Raw genomic sequence first — 20,691 nt, forward strand, 5'->3', positions numbered from 1 at the left:
GTATATATATGAGTATGAAAAAAAACAAACTAATCAAATAGTTCAAAACTGTGGTTTATATCCATTCTTTACCACATAAATATATATCTATAATGTTTATATATAAAAAACAAAACATATGTCTATAGTTTCTTAATACCTTTTTTACGAAGCAAGACTATCTACAGACCAAACAACCAACAAATTTGATGCACTGTAATGCTAGTCCATGGGACAACAAATCAAGTAGTTCAACTGAAGGGAAACTGAAAACAGAAGGTTCATATCCAAAATGAAGATACCTTACATACTCGAAAAGAAAAAAGAAAACGATATATATAATATCACACTTTCCGATGAAGTCCAAACTACAAACAAAAAGTCTGCCAAATACTCAACATAAAAAAGGACTTATTTACATAGCTCAAAGCTCAGGAGTAATCCGTTCTGTTCCTCACTAGTTTTTCTTAAGCTGCTGCCTTCATTGGCTTGTCCTCAATCTTTCATACAAAGTATGTAAAAACCCTTATTGGTTGATATTAAGACAAAATCAGTCTAATGATATATCGTAGGTACACCACAAAACACCATGAGCTCCGTCTGAAGGGAATCCCTTAGGAAGAACTGATTTTTATCCCCCAGTTACCTTTTAAGATATCTCCGTTATAATTTTGCATGCACTTTTAGCGAATAAACCTTTGTATTTTTGTCCGTTTCCAAATCAAATCGGAAAGCGAGTTGCTAGTCCTAACAACCAGGATGACGGGGGACCCACAGATGATTTTACAAATGAAACCAGCACTGCCATTGATTCTATAATCTAAAGATAATACAAAGATCTCAAAAGGTATCTTTTACATCATAAATCTCCCCAGAAATTTCAACCACTGCAAACTTTCCTGTAAAGTTCAAAAGCTCACAAGGTGTCATATGAAGATATTTCTCAAAGTATCCAAGTCAAAATATTTTGTTCCAGGTCCAGTAAAAAGTTTCTCCAAATTTTTCTTTTTATAAAAATAGATGCTTTTTAAACCCACATCAAAGAGGTTCTTAGCTCTTTGGCAAGGTACTGCTTTAAGAATTTTTTTTTTGTCTTTTATCCGTTAAGTTTACAATAAGCAACATTATGCAGCCAACCAATAACCAACTCATATTACAATGAACGGAATACTTACAAAATCAACTAAACTGCAAATAGTTCAAAGTAAGTACTTGCTAACCACTGAAGGCATAACGCACCTAAGGCAAATCAGGACACAGAAAAATACAAAGAAAATCACTACACATAACCTTACAAGACTTACTGTTCCAAAGCAGATGTGCAACAAAATGACAAAACCTATAGTAACGTTTTAGATGGTCCATCTGTAAAGACAGCAAGAGAATTCAACAGCACAGGCGTCAAAACCTGCAGTATTTTTTTTTCCTGTTTTAAAGTATAGAGAAGATTCAAAGCGTAGCAATGAAAAGAGAAAAAAAAAATCACATTGTTGGACGCTAAATATTGTTTTTCTTCGTAACACTGATTTACAAAGCTGTTTTTACTAATGTAGAAAGTTACGGTCGATGCGCTTCCATTTTCTGTTTCCGTTTTCTGCTGAGTTTCTAGAAACAATCTCAGTGGGTATTAGGCTTTGTGTGTTTTATTGGTTTTGAACGAGACTTGCAGCACTCTGTCCCCAAGGCGATATCCATTCAAGCTGGCGATGGCCACGGCCGCCTCGTCGTAGTTAGTCATGGTGACAAATCCAAATCCTTTGCACTTGTTTGTGTTGAAGTCGCGAATAACCTTGACATTTGTGACGGCACCGAACGGCCCAAACATCTGCCAAAGGATGCTTTCATCTGCGTCTGGAGCCAGGTTGTAGACGAAGATACACCAGCCAGTGCCTGCGTGGCCCGGGATGTTGATGCCAGCCAAGCTGGTCACCCCGTCAATGGCCATGGGGGAGAACCTGCTGTAAAAGACAAAGGGTAACATGGTTCAAGGCAAGAGCCAAAATGAGGACAAAACGGGCTTTTTAGAAGACAAGAGATCGTGGCAACAAGCCTAACAGACTCTGACAGGTCTCTACAGAGATCAGCACTAGCCAGGCTTCTCTCTGAGCACTGTTTACATTTCCTCTGCAGTCACTGTTAACACCCTGCTGTCTTTTCAGAAACCTGTTTCTCAGAAATCATTACATGATCAAGATATTCTTTCAAGTAAATATTTTTCTTCAGCTAAGCAATAAGTTATGAAGCCAGCCTCGTTAAAGAGAAATAAAAAGCTGAGCTGTCACTCTGGATGAGCAACAGAAGGCTGTAGACAGAATAGTCAGCATGTATGTCCATTCAGTTCATATTAGAAAATAGGGTTTTCACACTTTGTTACACACTGTAGCTGCTTTCTGAGCTCATCATGTCGGCACAAAGACAGGAGCACAATTATTTACTCACAAAAAGTGGCAAATAATGGTAAATAAGTGCCACATTAAAGTTGGAATAAAGAGGCACAAAAGCTCTGGCCTTTGGTAAATGTGGTTTTGCAGTTTGTAGAAACAAAATTCAAAGTGCATGGAAAGCCTATGAATTATTGCAGCAGGTGTCACATAAGATTAGCTGCTCCAGTTGGCCACTCAGGGAACATCCACCATGACAGGTGTGCTCCCAGCATCAAGGACACAGAGAGAGATTTGGCAAAGAAGACGTCAGCCAATGAGCAGGGCAGAAGAGAAATCACAAGTCCATTGTCGCCTGTGATGGGCCTTTGAGCTTTCAGGGGATTGGACTTCAATCATCCTCGAGGAAGGCATTCTTATAAAACTGAACTTAGACAAACTGGTATCCTGGTGAATCCTGAAAGCTGTCTGATGCAACAAAGTTTAAAACAGGACAGGGCTGTCCATAATAGATCAAGGTACGAGTATGGAGCTCAAAATACAAGTATGCAATTTTGTGCAATAGCAAGTAAGAGATTGTAAAAGTCTGTCCTTTGTTATGTAGACAAGCAGCGTAGAGAATGCTTTAACCTAGACATGTTGTGACACAGCGAGATTAAAGCACTTCAGAGCATCACTGTCACTAACCTTACTTTATACAGTCACTAACCTTATTGTAGACAGGGACACATCAAATAATTACCAGTCAAAACTAAGTTTAAAGGGCAAATGACTGAACTTGCTCATATTTCATTTAGAGAACTGTGCATAAGGGATTCAAGTGTTCAGTGTTGTAGAGTCTGGCCAATGCTCATCATCATGGCCCTAATATAATAGCACAGTCCAGACTATTACTTTCTAACACTCCGCAGATGAATGAATGTGAATATGCTGCCACAGTTGCCCATCTATAAACATGGTGGTCAGTGCTTAAGAAGGGCTGAATGCCACTAGGGCCTTGTTGTGACATGTTCTCCTGTGTATATCAAGTAGTTAGGATGGGCTCCAGGTGGGAGAAACGTGCCCATGTGGATTTCAAAAGGCTATAATTTAACATGTCCAGCAGCTGTGGGGTGCTGAGGCAGAGGGACAGTGATTGTCCCAGGACAGAGGAGCAGCGTCTTCACTGACACCCTCCCGGGTAGTAACATACACAAGTCCACCGCTCTGCATCCTGCACACACGCTAAATATTTACATCATCACTTGCTGTCACGACAAACAGCCTGATTCATACCAACTGGACCATGTATACATTTGCTTGTAGAGGGGAGCACTAATGCATGCACACAAAAGCATTTTCTTTGATCAACAACCTCATACTGAATCAGTGCTACCTTATGCAGCGTTAACTACCTACGCAATGTTGCCAAGAGCTCATGAAGGGAAACATAAGCATAAAATGCATCCATCCACTCCCTGAATTTCCCTCAAGATCAATTAAATTTGATTTTGAAATCTATGAGAAAATCGGTTTACCTTTTGACTCCATAGGCCATGTTCAGCAGATTGTCCAACCTAAAACACAAACACCGACACACGCATGAATTCATTTCATTATACAGAAGGCTTTTTATGAGGGTGATGATGCGTTTTGACAGGGTGACAGATGAGTAATATTTCTGATACCATAATTATAGTCCGTTGTTGCATTTAAGTGAATCCTAAGACCATCATGTCCTCATTAACCTGTTGACTGAACACATTTATCAATATCCAACCTACATAGCAGAGCCACCACAGAGGAAGTGCAGGTTAGGCTGGGAGTACTGCAGCTTTCAGAGCATATTACATAAAAATTATATTTCCACAAATTGTTTTTTTTTCTCTTTTTTTCATACCACTGACTGAAAAGCAAATTCATTTCCATATCTGACTACAAACTAGTCGAACTGCCAGACAAACTTTCAGACCATCTATTGATTTATCCAGAGCATTGCTCATCTCAGCTGGGTTTGAGCAGATTCTGACAAAACTGAAAATGTGTCGTAGGCCTACATCTGCAACAGGAGGAACACAGCAAAGTGAATATGGAGATGAATTATTCTGCCCAGAGTATTGATGAGCTCCACACAGAATATTTTCATAATACTGCTGTGAGACTATTTAAATGGTAAACTTAAAAAGCCTCAGACATTACAAGCAGTATTAGCTATGCTTGGCTCTAATCAGACTTTGGTTTTGGTGTGCCCCTTTTACCTGAAGCGTTGTGCCTGCTGTGCGAGGGGTCCTGGGTACCTTCGATTGGGTGACTGATACAGCTGGGACAGCAGGGCCTGGCTGGTCTTCTGGCTCGGGTTGTTTGCAAACTTGACTGTAATGGGTTCGGTGGCACCAGGCGGCTTCTGACAGTTGAGACCCTTGATGGCCTCCTCAGCCTCAACTCGCCGGTCAAAACGAATGAAGCCAACTCCTCTGGAAACGCCTGAGAGCATCACATTAACAGCTCAGTGATATACCGACTCTCTTGACAGCCATGACAATATTTAGTAACAACGATCTCCAGCGTGAACGTCACTGAAACAGCTTACACTGCAATTCAGGGCTATAAAAACACCTTAGATCTATTCCATTAAACAGATTACATATTTGCCAAATGTTTCATTCTTTTTCCCTTTAATCATGGTTATTTTCCCCCAAACCTGCTGGAAACTACAGAGGCTCTTAAAATGAAAAGCACTGCTGGCCTGCAATGCTGCAAAGTCATTAGAGGCGAGATGGTATGCCTGCTGTACGCGGTATACAAGTCACAATTAACGAAGTTTGAGGTATATGAACAAACTTATATTTTACACCAGGGAGTGCATTGTGTGCTGAAACAGGCCCATTTCACTTGGATATTTCACAAACTTTGCTGACATAGCTAAGATAATAGTATCCACATCCAGAAATACAGCAAATACTGAGGCAGAGGCACAAACCTCAATAGTAACCCGTTCCTAAATCAAGAAAAGCTGCAAACACCAAAAGCACAAGTGTAGCAAGAGAACAGACATGACATGTGAAAAAGTGGACTTGTTGGTCCCATGATGAGGGGAGAAACAAGACCAAGACAGAAGGCGGTGACGTGCACAAGACGTCCCAGGATTGTGTATTTAAACATCACTAACGGAAACTTCAGACAGCTGGATTAACTTCATTACATTAACTGCTGCTGGTAGGTTCTGTCTGGAGTGATAGTGCTAACTTGTTAATGTTAGCTGATAAATTACTACCCACTACATCACTTTTCAGTGTGTTTGCTAGCTATTTTAAGACCAGTTCATTAAGGAGCAGATTGTGGCCAACAGATCTTGAGCCAGTTTAAGTCCTTTAAAATTATTTACCTCTTATTGCCTTCTGGGGACATCCATACATGTCTTTCAGTCTTGGTCGAGTTTCCTCCTACTGCCTGCCCATCAGCCTTGAGCTTCAGTATCTTTGCCAAGTCCAAACAGGTCCATCACTCTAGCGCCCCTTGCTGCTTATGCACATTTGTCATTTTGATATTTGCTTTGTTTCTTGTTAAGCAAATCTCTAATGGTTTGTACCTTTGCATTTTTTATGCAACATTTGATGTGGAGTGTATTTTGGTGATGTTTCTGCTTTATTTGGATGCGTTTGGTCCTTGAGAGCCACAGTATTTAGAATAAATAAATAAATGGCATTAGAAAGCACAAGTAGCTTTGTATTGTTAGTGCTGGAGCAATAGCAGTTTGCAATCCTGCTTTGGATTTTGGTGATTGGTTACCCCGTTCCTCAGATTGTTCCATTAATACTAAAGTAAAACTGAAAGTAAATTGTCCAGAAACAAGTGTCAATGCCTGTTGAGGCCATAACACATGCCTGAAGGAATATTACATGCCTCAGCAGCACACAGGGACACAACCATTGGGAAATGTCTCAGTGAAAGATTCTGTTTATTAGCGTTTCGTAAGGGTTCTGCTTCTACATGACAGTTGAGAAATAGAGAATATAACTGCTCTAAATGCATTTCATTTCTTGCCATGAAACAGGCATTGCATGTACACCTTAGGGATGGGAAGAGAAAGATGGAGAAAGCAAGAGCAAGAAAAGGTAAGTGCAGGCAGAAGGAAGACTGGACAGAAAAAGAAATAATGAAGCATTGAGTCCTGCTACTTTACACCATTTCATATTCTGGCCATCTATGCATATTTATGAACACCTCTAGTGGAAAGTTGCATTTTTGGGGTCCTCATACCGCCACCTCTGATGTATTTCTCAGGCCTGGCTGTGTCATTTTGTGAGAGTCACTGAGGGAAGGAGGGGGGAGAGAAGAGGCAAACTAAAAAAGGAACAAAAAGAGAGGGGAAAAAGCAAAACTGCGGGACAGCTGTCATGTCCTACTCACCAGTCACCTGGTCCACCAGAATGCGTGAGGTAATGATGCGTCCATACTGAGAGAAGAGCTGCTCCAGTTCTTTCTGAGTCATAGTTTTTGGCAAGCCACTGACGTACAAATTTGCATCTCTGATGGAGGCGGAGCTTGGACGCGCATAGGAAACCTACAGGCAGAGACAGTGCACATGACCATTAACAGCCAGTTTTAGCACATGCAGCAATGAACTCACATTCCTCGTAAAGTAACTGTTCAAGATCAGGGCAGACTATTAATCACCTTTCATGTTACATTTGGTCAAACTAACATTAAAGAGCAGATGCTGTGACCCATTTCCAGCAGAGAGAATGCAAACACTGGCTCGTATTCAACCAGGCCGAGTTTATTTTAAACATACTTGTTATGCAGACCATGTATGTGACAAATATTGCACTCATTCGCCAATACAATCACATCTAATGCTTTATGCCTATGCCACAGTTTACAATACTGTGTAAAACAGTATTGTTTCAGATCAAATGAAAATGCTGATATATAAATGTACTGTTTCTCAGATGGACAGACACTCAAATACTGTTCTCTCCAGAATGTGCTTGTATAAAAGCCTGTATTATTGCTTATGAGAAAACAATTCTAAAAGGTGCATTCAGACTAAAGGATAGGACTAGAGGATACGCCAACAGATGCAGATTTGCACTGACTCCAGGTGGCACGATTTGAGGCAAAACCTGTCTGCTCAATTTTAAAATGCGTCTAGTTGAGCAAATGCTTATCCCGAAGCTCAGACTCCATGAATTACAGACAAGAGGAAGAGAGGGTGTGGAGAAGATAAGCAGCAAATGGAGTTCCTGGTAAGAATTAAGATCAGTCTGAGTTGCAGCACACAAAGGCACACTCTGTACACAGTTGGTGCCTGCAACCACAAACATCTAATAAAAAACAACAACAACAACAACTAAAAACACTACACACTGCTTTTCTCCATTTTGATTGTTTTATAGAGATTTGGGTCCTACAACAATAGGGTGATACACTGCCATAATTGGTCTGCTCCACAGTCTGTCACCCATTTTTTTCTCTCCCAGTGCTTACTTAATTATGACTCATCGGCTAAATGGACAGTGACAAATCAGCCTGTCCAGAAAAAAAGTTAAACTGGCACATTTTCTGTCCATCAACTCAGTAGGAAACCTGACAGAGATGGATGCAGCGTCAGGCCTGGCTAGACAGCTCTCATTTAAAAGTAAATTTATCATTCCTTGGAAATTTCTACGGACCATAGCAGTGTGACTGCCTCTTAAAACTTTTCACCGTTCCCGCCTCTAAAGTCAGGAGATATTTAGAAAGCCCCCTGCACCAGGCCAGATAAATATGCAGCATAAATCAACATTTGTCCATAAACACAGCTGAGTAATAGAAAACGGAGGGGGGCAGAGCCATCTACCAGGTCCTGTGGATCAATACATCATTACACCCCTCAGTAGTCTGAATTTTTTTTTTCCTGCACACCATCCCGTTTTCAGTCATGTAGACATTTATACAACATGTGGCTTGAGGATGGTTTAGTGGAGGACGAAAAGAGTCACTGAGAAAGAAAAGCAGCACACAGGACAGGGTCAACAGCCTGTTGTATGTGCTGGAGCTGCTGGTGGCTCCAGGTTCTGGTAACTCGACTGTACCTGAATGGTATCACAGCTGTATTTCATTACATTGTCAGATGCGTTAATTGTTCCTGTACTAAGTCACTTTGTGCAATCTTACGCAATGGATTGTATGAAAGAAAATTCAGTGGCTTTAATTGAACCTTCAAAAAGGATTTCTTTTTGTGCTCTTAGATCGATAAGAACTCCTCTTGGTCACCCCACCTCTAAACTCGCCCTGTTCCTGCCCTGAGGGGAAGGCTGACAAAGTGAACGTGAAAGCTAAAGCTCCCTGCCCACAGCCAGGCAACTCCCTCGCTTCTCCTCATCCCTGCCTCCCCCCAGTCTCACCTTCACACTTCATTTGATGCTAATATTTGCAAACTATATTCCTCTACCTCACTGGGGTTTATTTGCACTTCTGACAGAGCAGCAAGAGAATTTCGGATGCGATATATAAAAAAAAATGTTCCCATGTTCTACTTTCAGAGGTATGAACTGTGGAAGAGAGGGGGGGGGAGAAAAAGATGTGTTCTGTTTGATTCCTGAGAGTGAAGTGGTATGGCTCATAACACGCCTCATCTTCAACTGTCAATATAATATTCAAATGTTAAATACAGAAATAATCAAGTGTACAGCTCATACAAACATTTTTTCTACCACAAAATGTGTTTTTGCTCAGACAGACAGACATTCTCAGAGATACCCCTCTCTTCAATGTGAGAAGGAATCTGGCAGGCTCCTTGTAAGACCACAGTGAAAAAATATCACATCTAATAATCTGGCTCCACCAGCCACAAATGTTGCAGCACTATATGAAGCAAATGAGTTTTTCCACCACCACATCGAGTGCTACATTGCCTGATGAATGCTAATGGCAGCCACCTCCCTGTAAAGGGATATAGAAGTGCTACAGCACATGCAACCATAGAAACAGTTCTGCTCTACTTGAGGCCCAGGCAAAGCCGTGTGTGCCCAGATTAACAATAGGCTCCCTTTCCACCCCACATTTCTCCAGCCTCATTATGCTTCGACTCCAACTTAGAGAGCCAGACATGAACGGCATATCTTGGGTTTTTGAAACTGCTCATGAACGTAACAGATTTCAGAGAGTTGAAGGTACCTGTTTGGTTTGTTATTGCAGATAAGAATGAACAATTGCCTGTTAGCAATTAAAAATAATTCATGCATGACATCTTACCTTGATGGTTTTGGTCTGAAGTCTCAAGCCATTTAAGGTATTGATGGCTTTTTCTGCATCCTTCGGATCCACGTAGTTCACAAATCCATAGCCTAGGCTCTGCCCTGCAATTACAAGACCAGAAATACACCGAGGGTCACACCTAACAGAAATGTTTCTGTAATACAAACACCGATAATGTATTGCAACTACATACGGACAAGACCTCTGTTCATCTGTGTATCCTAGCATTACTGACACTGGCTGCATCGCTGCCATTCACTAATGATTCATCAGTCGCCCTTTACTTCCCATTTGGCAGAGCATGAAGAACACAGGAGGTCACAAGCCCATTTCCAAACAAACATCTATTTGGCTTACAACCTATAGTAAATTCCCAAAACACTGGCAAACATGTCTTAAATTAAAAACAGGCAATTGCTCTGCTTCCACACCAACTCATCTCTGACACAGTGCAGTAGCTGAGGCTCAATGCATTCCCCTCCCTCTACAGTTTATCTCTAAAATGTACAATAGATTGACACCCACTCTTTATGTGCACAGAGGCAATTCAATTTCCTCCACCCACACTGCTGGGTCTCTCTGCAATTCCACTGCCGGTCAAGTTCACCAGCTCAAGTAGCTTCAGCATATTAATACAGCACATAAGCAACTTGAATTTGATGTCATCTTTGAGTTAATGTTTTCCACCATCACGTTTAAGCACAAGACAGGTTCATAGAAATGACTGAGTGTGTGTGTGTGTGTGTGTGTGTAGTGATGTGGACTTCACAAGACAGACAAAAAAAAAAAATTTAAAAAATAAAAATCTGGTTCTTTAAATATTATATATAAATTAATTAAACAGAGCAAATTAATATAATCAATGGGTTCATTGATGCATTGGCAAGGAAAATACAAACCCAACTGTCAAATCATGCCTGCAGCATTGCAACTAATTTAGCTTTACTGTATATTTCAACACCCCAGTTGCATCCATGCTGACCGTCTTTACCCTCATGAGTCACTGCTCTCATGGGTTGTTCTGCTGTGATCAAGTTAAGTTCATAAACTTCATTTCACCTTGCATCTCAGGGACTGTTATAGCCAGGAGAAACATGCCGAGCCTTTGAAATGAGCTTGTGAAATGACACTTTTACTTAAGCCTGGAGGGCAAACCGCCTGCTTCACTGTGTTCTAACTGTACATGCTGTATGTGGGCACGCCTACGTCCTTATAGTGATGTCTTCCTATGGAACAACCGGTATCCACTATCAACACTGGGAGGCCTTAAACATATTCCAACAAACAACAACTTGCTCACTTTCAGCTGTCATTAAGGAGCAGAGGAGACATGCTGGGTTGCACTTTCCAACAGAGAGCTGCACCCAGCTTCCAGTAAAAGACTAGTGCTGCCCATAGTGGGAGGAAAACGACACAAAGACTAAGCTGCTGCAGCAGCAGCAGCCAAGGCAAGAACATTCAAAGCAAAGAGGAAGCATGCATCTCTCTGGTGATTACTTAACATCTGATGTAGCACCAGTACACAGATGTAGGCTGGCTTAAATCCATTGCCACAGGGCCAAGGGAGCGACAAAAGCAACACAGTCTGGAGGGGATGGGGTTTTATGTAGAGCTGAAATTGAAATCAGAGCATCATTCCTGAGAAATGACTTGGAGGCTTTGAATAACATTAAGGGCCTAATTTCTTCCCCAGCTGAGTTTGAAGTCAGTTTTTCCCCCACACCAATTCAACCTTTTATGGGTTACATTTTTTAAATACAAGTTTAAATGTTTTATAACAATTTATAACAGCCTACTGGTTAGAAACTGTTGGTGGTCGCTACGTTATCAGTTCATACTTTAAATATAAATCAAATGGATGCCTTATAAATGCCTGCTTTGACCAAAAAAAGAAAAGAAAAACAACATATTAAACAATGATGAGCAGAGCCCTTCAGAGCAAGCATTGGAATTATAATTATAAGTGTTCTGTTTGACGAGAGCTAAGAAGTAGCCAGCTGGCTATATTTAGATTTCTTTGATAAAAAGGCAATTCTTCTTACACGGCTAATTACTTCTGATCAGATCACCACTGATGCTAAGAGTGTTTGGAACGGTGCTGTAAAAACACCTGATCTACACACTTGGATTCACTGAGGACACCGCTGCAACTGTCATTCCTACGTCAATGTAACGCGAGATCAATGACAAATGTATGTAATGACAAATGTATGATTCTATACTCTGCATTACTAGCTTCTTTTTCTAAAAGAAAAAAGCACCAGAACACTAGAAATTAACAAGGCCTATATAGGTTTTCACAGATATGTACAACTTTCCAAAGATAAACATGGATTTAGCAGCCACTTTTATTCAACAGCTGGGGTTTTCTACAACAGGATGGCTGCATAAGGTAGAAGACGAGCCAAATAGTGTCAAACAATTACCACACGCCCCCTCCCCCGAGAAATAAATGTGATCGCTGCTGCTTTAGAAAAAAAAAAGTTTACTTTTAAGAACTAGTGATGACTTGATGATCTACACCACAATATCTGGCTTTCCAAGACCAGACTAATCTCAAATTCATTTTGAGATATTTGCTACTGGTGACAGTACATTTACTATATTTCATTTTAATTACTCATTAATTACAGTAGATTAAATCTACTTTAGAGACCCAGATCGTGCCTACTATTTTAAAGCCCTGTAAACAATGCACTGGTGCCAAAAATTAATAAAAAGGAGAGCAAGTCTACAAGGTCAAGCAGTCCATTTGGAGGTACTTCTCTTTCCTGCTTTTAATGAAACTGAATCACTTGTCTTCAAAGTAAGAAAGCAGCATACATACAGCACCACATAGGGAACCCATGCTTTAGTACATTTGTTCATGTATTGATGTTTTTATTTATTGTATTTGCAGGTCACCTAAAAGATCAAACTGATTTTCAAGTGCTAGTCTTTGAATCTCAGTCATCAGGGGGAATAATTGTGTTCTTGTTCAAACCGCAAAGAGATTCAGTTATGCTACCTGCTATATCTAATTTCTACTGGTCCCCTTTAAAGTCCTTTTCACTCAAGGGCAGGCTGATTTCAACCAACTCGTTTCATTTTAGTTCCTTGCACAAAGTACTTGGGAGTGCTACGATCACACTAAATATGCAACTTATCAAGCATGTTTATGTTCAACCACCCAAGCAGTCTGCTCAACACTGATGTTAAACGAGGATCACTTGTCAATTCAGCTCAACCCATTTCACACATTAAATGCATTTCTTGTATGCATGACTAAACAAGGGCATTTACTCCATGCAAGACCACACACTTGACAATTTATCATCGCTGAAAATTGCCAAAAGTCTAAATTCAGTAAATGCATAATGAGAGCCACCTCATGCCTTCAGTCCCAAACACCACACCGGGCTTTGTGTTCTTTACTACAAATGCACCTATAATAGAAAAGCTTTTAAAGAAAGCCTAAAAAAAAAAGAAAGCATAGCGTGGAGGGAAAAAGTTTAGCCAAACATACTTAGAGTGCCTCACAAGATTTAGAGTTGAGGCTGTTAGTAGCTGTAGGAAACGGAAGCATGATGCAAACACTTGTGAGTACTGGGCAGGTATAGATTTGCCAGATGTGGTTGGGTGCACATCTTCCATGTTAATCTAATGAATGCGACTGCCTTGGAGTCTCAGAATAAAGATAATCTACGATTATTAAAGTTCTATCTTTTCAGCTAAGTTTCTCAATAAAAGCCCTCTGCCCTCCAGCTTCACTTCAATGGGAAGATCTGTTCACTCAACTAAGGCTGCTGATGTCTCAGCACCAAATGCAGATGAAACAGATGTGAGCCAGACTCACGTGCCTGACCGTCAGGGCACATTATTAGAAGCAGATGGAGGAAGGTCTAGGCAACCTTGACCAAAACAGCAAGCATTAAGAATCCAGCAGCCTCAGCCATTATCTACTTGCTTACAGGGGCTGTCAGTGTCCGTCTCTGTCAGCTGCATTCCTCCCATTAAAACAACCTAAAATAATTTGCAAGTCTTCTACCTGCCAAATATAAGGAATACAGCAGCGCAATTAACTTTGAGAGTCTCTTGATATTCCTGTAGTGAAAAACCAAGGAAATGTCCTCGTTAAGTGGAAACTGCTGTACCCCATAAGATCCATTTCCTTAGGGCCTGTTTTTTCTTCAATACACTATTTTGCTAGATGCACTCGTCCTACATATCCTACATATTAAAAGCAGTATATGCAGTATAAAGCTGTTAAAAATAAAAAATTGTCCTCATGCTGCCGCTTGGTAGGTTTTCAAGTGAAAGAAATGTGGTTATAATGACATGCAGAATTATTGGCTGACCTTCAAAATGAAGACCTGTGCATTTATAGGGGGTTAAAAAAGGTCCATAATTTATGATGCTAGATGTGAAATATCCAAAGAAGAAATCACATACTGCATACATAAACAGAAAAGCTTATGACAGACAATACTGCTAATACGACCCCACTGATGCACTGGGTTTAACGTTTGTTAGAATAAGCTGGACTCTAGATTGCGACTAAAATGCATGCGCAACCACTTTCAGCGTGCAAGTCAAAATTTCACGTGGTATTAATGTGATTGCATGCCGATTTTTACCATTAGTGCCCCTGCCAGCGCTTGGCGTCCTACGCACAGCGCGTGATGTGTGGTTATGAAACAATCAATTTAGTCATTGCCATGTTCCAAAAATGAAGCAGTCTATAGTTGGTTCTTTTCAAAAGTGAAATGAGGCGGCAGCTGGTGGGGAGGGAGAGACAACGAGAGGTTCTGACACAGACGCCACTGATGAAAGTGCAGGCAGGGAGAGAACGACTGAGCCGGTGAAGAAGAAAAAAGTACCACTGTCGATCTTTACATCAGTGCAAAACTAGGGTTTGCAAATTTAAACCGCTATTCATCACCATGCAAGGTTGCTGATGCTGTTCACAAGCAACATGGTTTGGTCACACCCAGAGTGACCAGGGGAAAGTTATTCTGGAGCCGTGATAAGTATTTTTGTCTAATGTTGTGCTACTTTAATGGCAAAATGAATGCACTTACTAGCAACCCATTAATTCAGAGCACATAGAATGTGTTGGGCCTGAGCCATTAACCAGCCAAAACAATGTAAACAGTTACCTGTTATTTTGTCTCGAACTAGTTTACAGGACTCAATTTCTCCGATGCTCCCAAACAAACTCTTCAGCTCCTCTTGGGTCATGTTCTGAGGCAGATAGTTGACTATCAAGTTAGTTTTACTGTCCTCTATGCTCCCTGACTCTACAGGTGAGGAGCAGTTGTTTGAGATTGTTGAAGGACCGTTGCTTGTGTTGTTGCAAGTTGGCCCATTGGACAGCTGTGTTTCCATGGCAGCAATTACCTGCTAAAGAGACAGAAAAAAAACAAGTCAAAATCACATGCAAATCAAGCAAACAAAAAAAAAAGTACCCGTTCAGAAATAAGGACACTCTTCACACATTGATACAATTTTTTGATGCAATACCGACTATGTGTGACTTATTTTAATTTACATTATTGTTAAGCTAACACAAAACATCATTAAGGCAACAAAGTTGTACAGAACAGTCAGAGGTACTGTGTCAAAAAGATACTGCTTGCTGTTTTTAATTGTTCATTAGTGTAATTTAGTGGATAGTAGTCACCAACAAGTTAAAAAGCAGAAGCTGTGATGCCGTCATGGTCAATACTTTATCTCCCTCATAACAGGTCAAATGTTTTAATGTGAAACAAAAAATCAAGTTGAAAAACTGGGGGAAAAAAGACTGCACAATGAAATTCCTCTCTGCTAGTCATTATTGCTGCTTTTGTTTCTGTGCATAGAGAAGAGACTTTCTGCTACTACTGAGAAAGCAATGTAATGGTCATTACTCTGTCAGAAGCTCAGCACTTGATAAAGCCATATTAAAGTTGCTAAGTAGCATGTTTAAACATATCTTTCAAAGTTAAATGTGATGACCAAAGGGGAACGTTTCATTTTGGCAAAATAAACTGGATAACTGCAAAACCTACAGCAGCACCAAATCTGCAGCCATCAGTACACTAGCATCACTCAACAGGCCTGTAACGATACGGTGACCAGCAAGAAGTTAATGTATGAAGAGTCATCCTTTGTTAACACACTCACCATGTGCAGCAAGCAGATCAGTGTAACAGCACCACTATGCATATTATTCTTAGGCAATCACTGTTTGACAACTTTGTGCACAGAGGCCATAAAGCCGTGATTAAAAAAAGTCATTGAGATAAGCAGTAGCAGACAGGTTTAGACCATACCAATACAGTCAAACATTAAAAGCTTTTCATAAACAAAATCCAAAAGTGCCAAAAATTCCAAATTGAAAATTGTGGTTAATTTCATTCAAGTGTCGAGATGTGACTGATAGCTAACGTCATTGGTATGGCCTGAGCACTGAGACAATAAGCAGGCCTTCTGGCCAAATTATTTCAAAAAAGAAGTGCCACAGACCCCAGTCCAAGGCTCAGGCGCCCACGAACCACTTCTAAGCAGAGAAGCCACATCGCACAGTCTGACTGCCATGTTAGTTTGGAGTTGCCGTCTGAAAATATGGACACAAAAAGTACTTCATGTTAGATCAACAAGAACAAAAGCAACAGTCAGAGGTGATCACATGTCATTGTTGGGGGGAGGAGAAGGAGGCTACATTTTCTGAACTAGCTGTCCATGCAGATTGGCTTAAACCAGGGAGAAGCAAGAGGAAATGTTTCACTTAGTCACAATTCATCTTCGATAGGGAACAAACAGCAGAACCAAGAAATGTGGAGTTCAGTCAAAAGAGAAACCTGGCCATAGCAACACTGACAGTAGAAATGGGGAATGGTAATTAGTAAAATGGATGGGAGTGCTGCACAAAGATGATCACTGAAATTGGAAAGCACAAAATCAATTGGTCTGCTCAGATTGCTCACATCCAGCAACAGAGGCGAAACTCAAGTTACGCTGAATCATCCTACATTTGTTATCCAGTCTTAGCACACAAAGCATTAAAACTGCAGACATCAACACTAAAATAATCTACAAGTTTCTTGTAAATCTCACTGAAGTTTCTTGTAAGTCTCACTGACAACCAGTTTAAATCATCAAGGTGAGATGAGAAGCAAGAGTTCACCAACAGAGTGGCACAAAGAACAAAACTAAGGAGAACAATTACCATCTTAAGTCACCTGACATAGGACGTTCGAACAAGCCACACCAGATCATAATGTGCTGTATAGCAACACAAAGCATGTGAGGAAAGCCTCACCATAACCGCAGCTAGACCAGTGCACCATATTTAAGTCACCATTCACAGTGGTTATTAAACATTTGGGTGGTAGTTATCAGGAAAACAAAGGCGGGGCAGTATTAATGCTGCAGCACAAATGCACATGTTCCATGTGTTTTTTTTTTATTAATTTTGTTCTTCTGTGGCCCGACAGACACTTTACTATGCCTATAGACACCACGTTTAGGCTGCTATTGCTTGTATTAATTAAAGCCACACTGCAGAGGTACACAGACTATTAAGAGATTAAAGGCTTATGAAGTTCATTCCAAAATGCAGCACAGATAACTGAGCATTTAGTGCCCTATTTATGAATTTGTTCCACCTTGTTGGTTGCAGATTTCATTTTTGATGGCATCTTGATTGCACTGCTTTTGGTCTAAATTTCTCCATCATCTAAAGCGTACTGTTCTGTGCTCTCATACTGTGGTCCGTACAAGTACACCATACATGTCTGTATACTGCAGCTGTGACACACCCGCCATCTGATATTTTGTTTTCATCTCCTTTACACATTCTGCCATAATAGTATGTGTCTTAACATTTTAAGTCTTGATTAAACAGTGTAGCCGTCATTACTGATGAGGGCCACTTCTCATTTTTTGGACAAGCCACTTCTTTCTCATTTACCACCTTTTTCCTGTCAATCATATTACCACACTGCTTCAGCTCAGCTGTTACTGAGATGCAGCGACTGGCTGTGCTGCACATCAGGATGTACATACATGCACGAGACCTGACAAACTGCAGCAAACTCGTGCTCATGGTCAGTTAGATCAAACAGCTGTAGATACACTCTGGACTCTTATTCAATTATAAAATAATCACGACCTCAGCTTATCTGAGTGTGAAAAACTGGAGGTGTACTGTGAGTGTGTGATCAGAGTCCACTGTGATAACTCAAATAAAAATGACAATGTACCCAACAGTTATCTAGACAGAGATTTAAATATTTTTTCTGCTCTGAGAAGACACTGGCATATATCATCAGTGCACTGACAAAGACTGTCAGTAGGGAGAACATACATGTTTTTGTCAGAGAGCACAGCACACTTATCAGGACTGTAAAGAACACAGTGGTTGTTGAGCTTTGTTAATTATTTTACAATTTGGCCAAAGTCCACGTAAATTTTGATTCCAAGTAATTACTGATATGGAAAATCCCATATCTGTTCATCCTTATTTTGAGCACAATATTTTGAAGGCTGGTGCAAAACACGGAAAAAGTGCAAACCTGTACAAAAATCCTTCACAGTTAAGACACAGCGGGCGGTCAGACTAGCTGAAGGACAGGTCAGCTGCATGTTAGTGTGTAATTTTTAAAAGAAAAAAAAAAAAAGAGTTTCAGCCTGTTTGGTTTTTCTCAGTCCAATCTGAAAGCATGTGCCGATCATCGGATGACTACTGTGCCAGCAGCTGACTGACTTATTACTGGCTTATTATGGAGTATGAGGTCATAAGTGTAGACGAGTGGTCTCAGTCTATTTAACAAAGCAAAACAAAAACAGGTCACTTCTTCACCCATTATTTGTTGTAGTATCTATTGTTGTGACCGCAGTGAACTTAAAGCAATACTCTGGCTGAGTCAGTTGTGCTTGATTGGTTAAGTCAGTGCAAGAACATCCTCACATCTGAGTAACATAATATCCTACTACTGACGATGTGCTCTCTCTGGTGTTTGCTGATATGTGGCAGATGTGTAGTGGCTGTGTGTAAAACGCCAAGCACAGATTCCTTGGTGCACATTTGAAAATACACAGCAGCATCATTTAACAGCTTGCTGCTTCATAGTAACTGTGCTTACAGGTGGACTTGTTTTGTGTCAAGAGCAGTGATATAACTAAAGTTGACAAGATGCTGTTCGTGTTTATTCCCATCTAACCAAAAAAAGTCATTTTAAGACTTTAGTTTGGGATGACAACTTGTGATTGGCATCAGTCTATTTTTTCACATTTTAAAGATTGAAAATCAATAGGAGAAATTACCATCGGAAACGATAAGTCTGTCACCATTTTCAGGCTTTTGAATGTACTGTAGACAAACTCCACTGGCAATGTTGCAGTGCACCAGTGTAAACACATGACTCATTTGATTCACTGGCATGTCCCTACACCAAGGTCAAAACCCACCGACTACATAACCCAGGCAAAAATAGAAACTACAGCCATACAGCAAACAGCTTCAACCCAAATGACCCATTACGAGAGATACATTTCATTCACTAGAAGACAACAACAACCTGAGATGAGCGCAGACGAACTTGAGACTAGAATGGAAACATTCAAAGTTTCATCTAATGGTAAATGGTCTGTATTTGTATAGCACCTTTCTAGTCATTTCGACTACTCACATCCTCATTCATTCAGGGGGGAGACTACTCTTTCACACACATTCACATGAGCAAGTCGGGGTTCAGTGTCTTGCCCAAGCAGACTTCGACATGCTGACTCATCAGAGCCAGGGATCGAACCGGTGACCCTCCGATTGATGGACGAGCCACTCTAGCTCTGAGCCACAGCCGACGTAGAGTTAGTTAAAAAGCTGACTTAGGTCAGTATGCTAGCCAAGTTAATTTGATCTTGACCATGTTTATCTGATCTAAAGCACTATGTAGCTTTTGTTTCAAAAAGCACTTAAGTTATTAGAACAATTATGAATAATGGTTATTGACACATCTAGGAATAGCTTTTGATACAGGTGGCATTGCTAGCCAAGTCTTTTCACCTGCCAGTAAGAAGTTTAACCAGGGTGGAGGTGCAACTTATGCATTAGGTTCATACTAAAAATGACCCCAATCTCCCAGGGCATGAGCAATGATCAAGTCTTAGCAGTGATGTGTGCAGTCGGTTACCGTTTTGTGTTATGAACATTCAAGATGTTTTGCACTAAATGCAAAGTAATGGCTAAGAAGGACCTCAAGCAATAAACTAGCAAACTTTAGATGGACAGCTGTAGACTACAAGCACTATTTGCCTCAAGACCAAAGCCTCAAACACATTAATGTCTGTTTATTTTATCCACAACTGTTTCTGAACTTGCCAGATGTTGATATACATTGTGATACAAGTGTTGGATAATGCCTGATGGGGTGTCTATTATCAGAAATGAATGAACGACTGGGAGACCAAAGAACTGTCCTGTCCAGAAATAATGTTATGCTAGTAAGATTCAAAGACAATACCAGTACATACGGTTTACAAACAAATAACATGATTGTATATTTCACAGCAAGACTCACTGTCCCTAAATCAGTTTCACATACAAAAGAACAGAAGGCCATGTGTACAGTTGGCTCCGGCCTGAAGTAACAACAGGATGTGAGACGATCGCCTCAGATACAAAATCCTGTAGCGTTCAGAGAATTAAGCATTGAAATAAGTTAACTTGCTAACATGTTGCAATTAATTGTAAATAGATCTTCAATAAGAACTGACGTCCTTTATAATATGGTGCAACAAACTTACTGAAGTTGTGTAAAACTTGAACCACTACAGCTTTAGTGTATAATACTGTGTAGACTTAAGTTGTGCTGTTCAACACTGCATACTTCTCTCACTGCAGGTTAAGGGTTAGTATACTACAATGAACTCACTCGTCTGTGGCTTACCTAAGCATTAGAGAACAGCATACTTCTAAATTAGACAAACAGACGTGATATTTAATACAGAATCACTGCCATAACCAAAAACTGAAAGATTTTAGTCTAAACAAGTTTCCCCTGAAGGAATCGTCATGATATCATTTGATCATCATCATTTAGGCAAGCATCAATTACACTTTATATCAAATCAGTTTTCAGCTTCAGGT

The 20,691-nt window shown here is 40.4% G+C and overlaps 1 protein-coding gene across 5 annotated transcripts; it reads right to left on the reverse strand.

Annotated features, from left to right (window-relative positions):
- Nucleotides 1-1,606: 1,606 nt before the first annotated feature.
- On the reverse strand, nucleotides 1,607-17,387 carry elavl2 (ELAV like neuron-specific RNA binding protein 2). 5 transcript variants are annotated; one of them, XM_070854487.1, is made up of 7 exons: nucleotides 17,361-17,387; nucleotides 14,720-14,963; nucleotides 9,579-9,682; nucleotides 6,750-6,903; nucleotides 4,598-4,823; nucleotides 3,878-3,916; nucleotides 1,607-1,934 (listed from the first exon to the last, which is right to left on the reverse strand). In XM_070854487.1, exons 1-7 carry the CDS (start codon nucleotides 17,385-17,387, stop codon nucleotides 1,607-1,609), a joined length of 1,122 nt encoding a protein of 373 aa, XP_070710588.1. The 5 variants fall into 5 exon arrangements, with proteins under 5 accessions (XP_070710588.1, XP_070710589.1, XP_070710586.1 ...); XM_070854488.1 differs by lacking the exon at nucleotides 17,361-17,387 and adding an exon at nucleotides 16,068-16,163 and having other exon boundaries at nucleotides 1,607-1,937; XM_070854485.1 differs by lacking the exon at nucleotides 17,361-17,387 and adding an exon at nucleotides 16,068-16,139 and having other exon boundaries at nucleotides 14,720-14,960.
- Between the last annotated feature and the right edge of the window lie 3,304 nt (nucleotides 17,388-20,691).

This window comes from Pempheris klunzingeri, chromosome 23 (genome assembly GCF_042242105.1).
Source record: "Pempheris klunzingeri isolate RE-2024b chromosome 23, fPemKlu1.hap1, whole genome shotgun sequence".
Lineage (NCBI taxonomy): Eukaryota > Metazoa > Chordata > Actinopteri > Acropomatiformes > Pempheridae > Pempheris > Pempheris klunzingeri.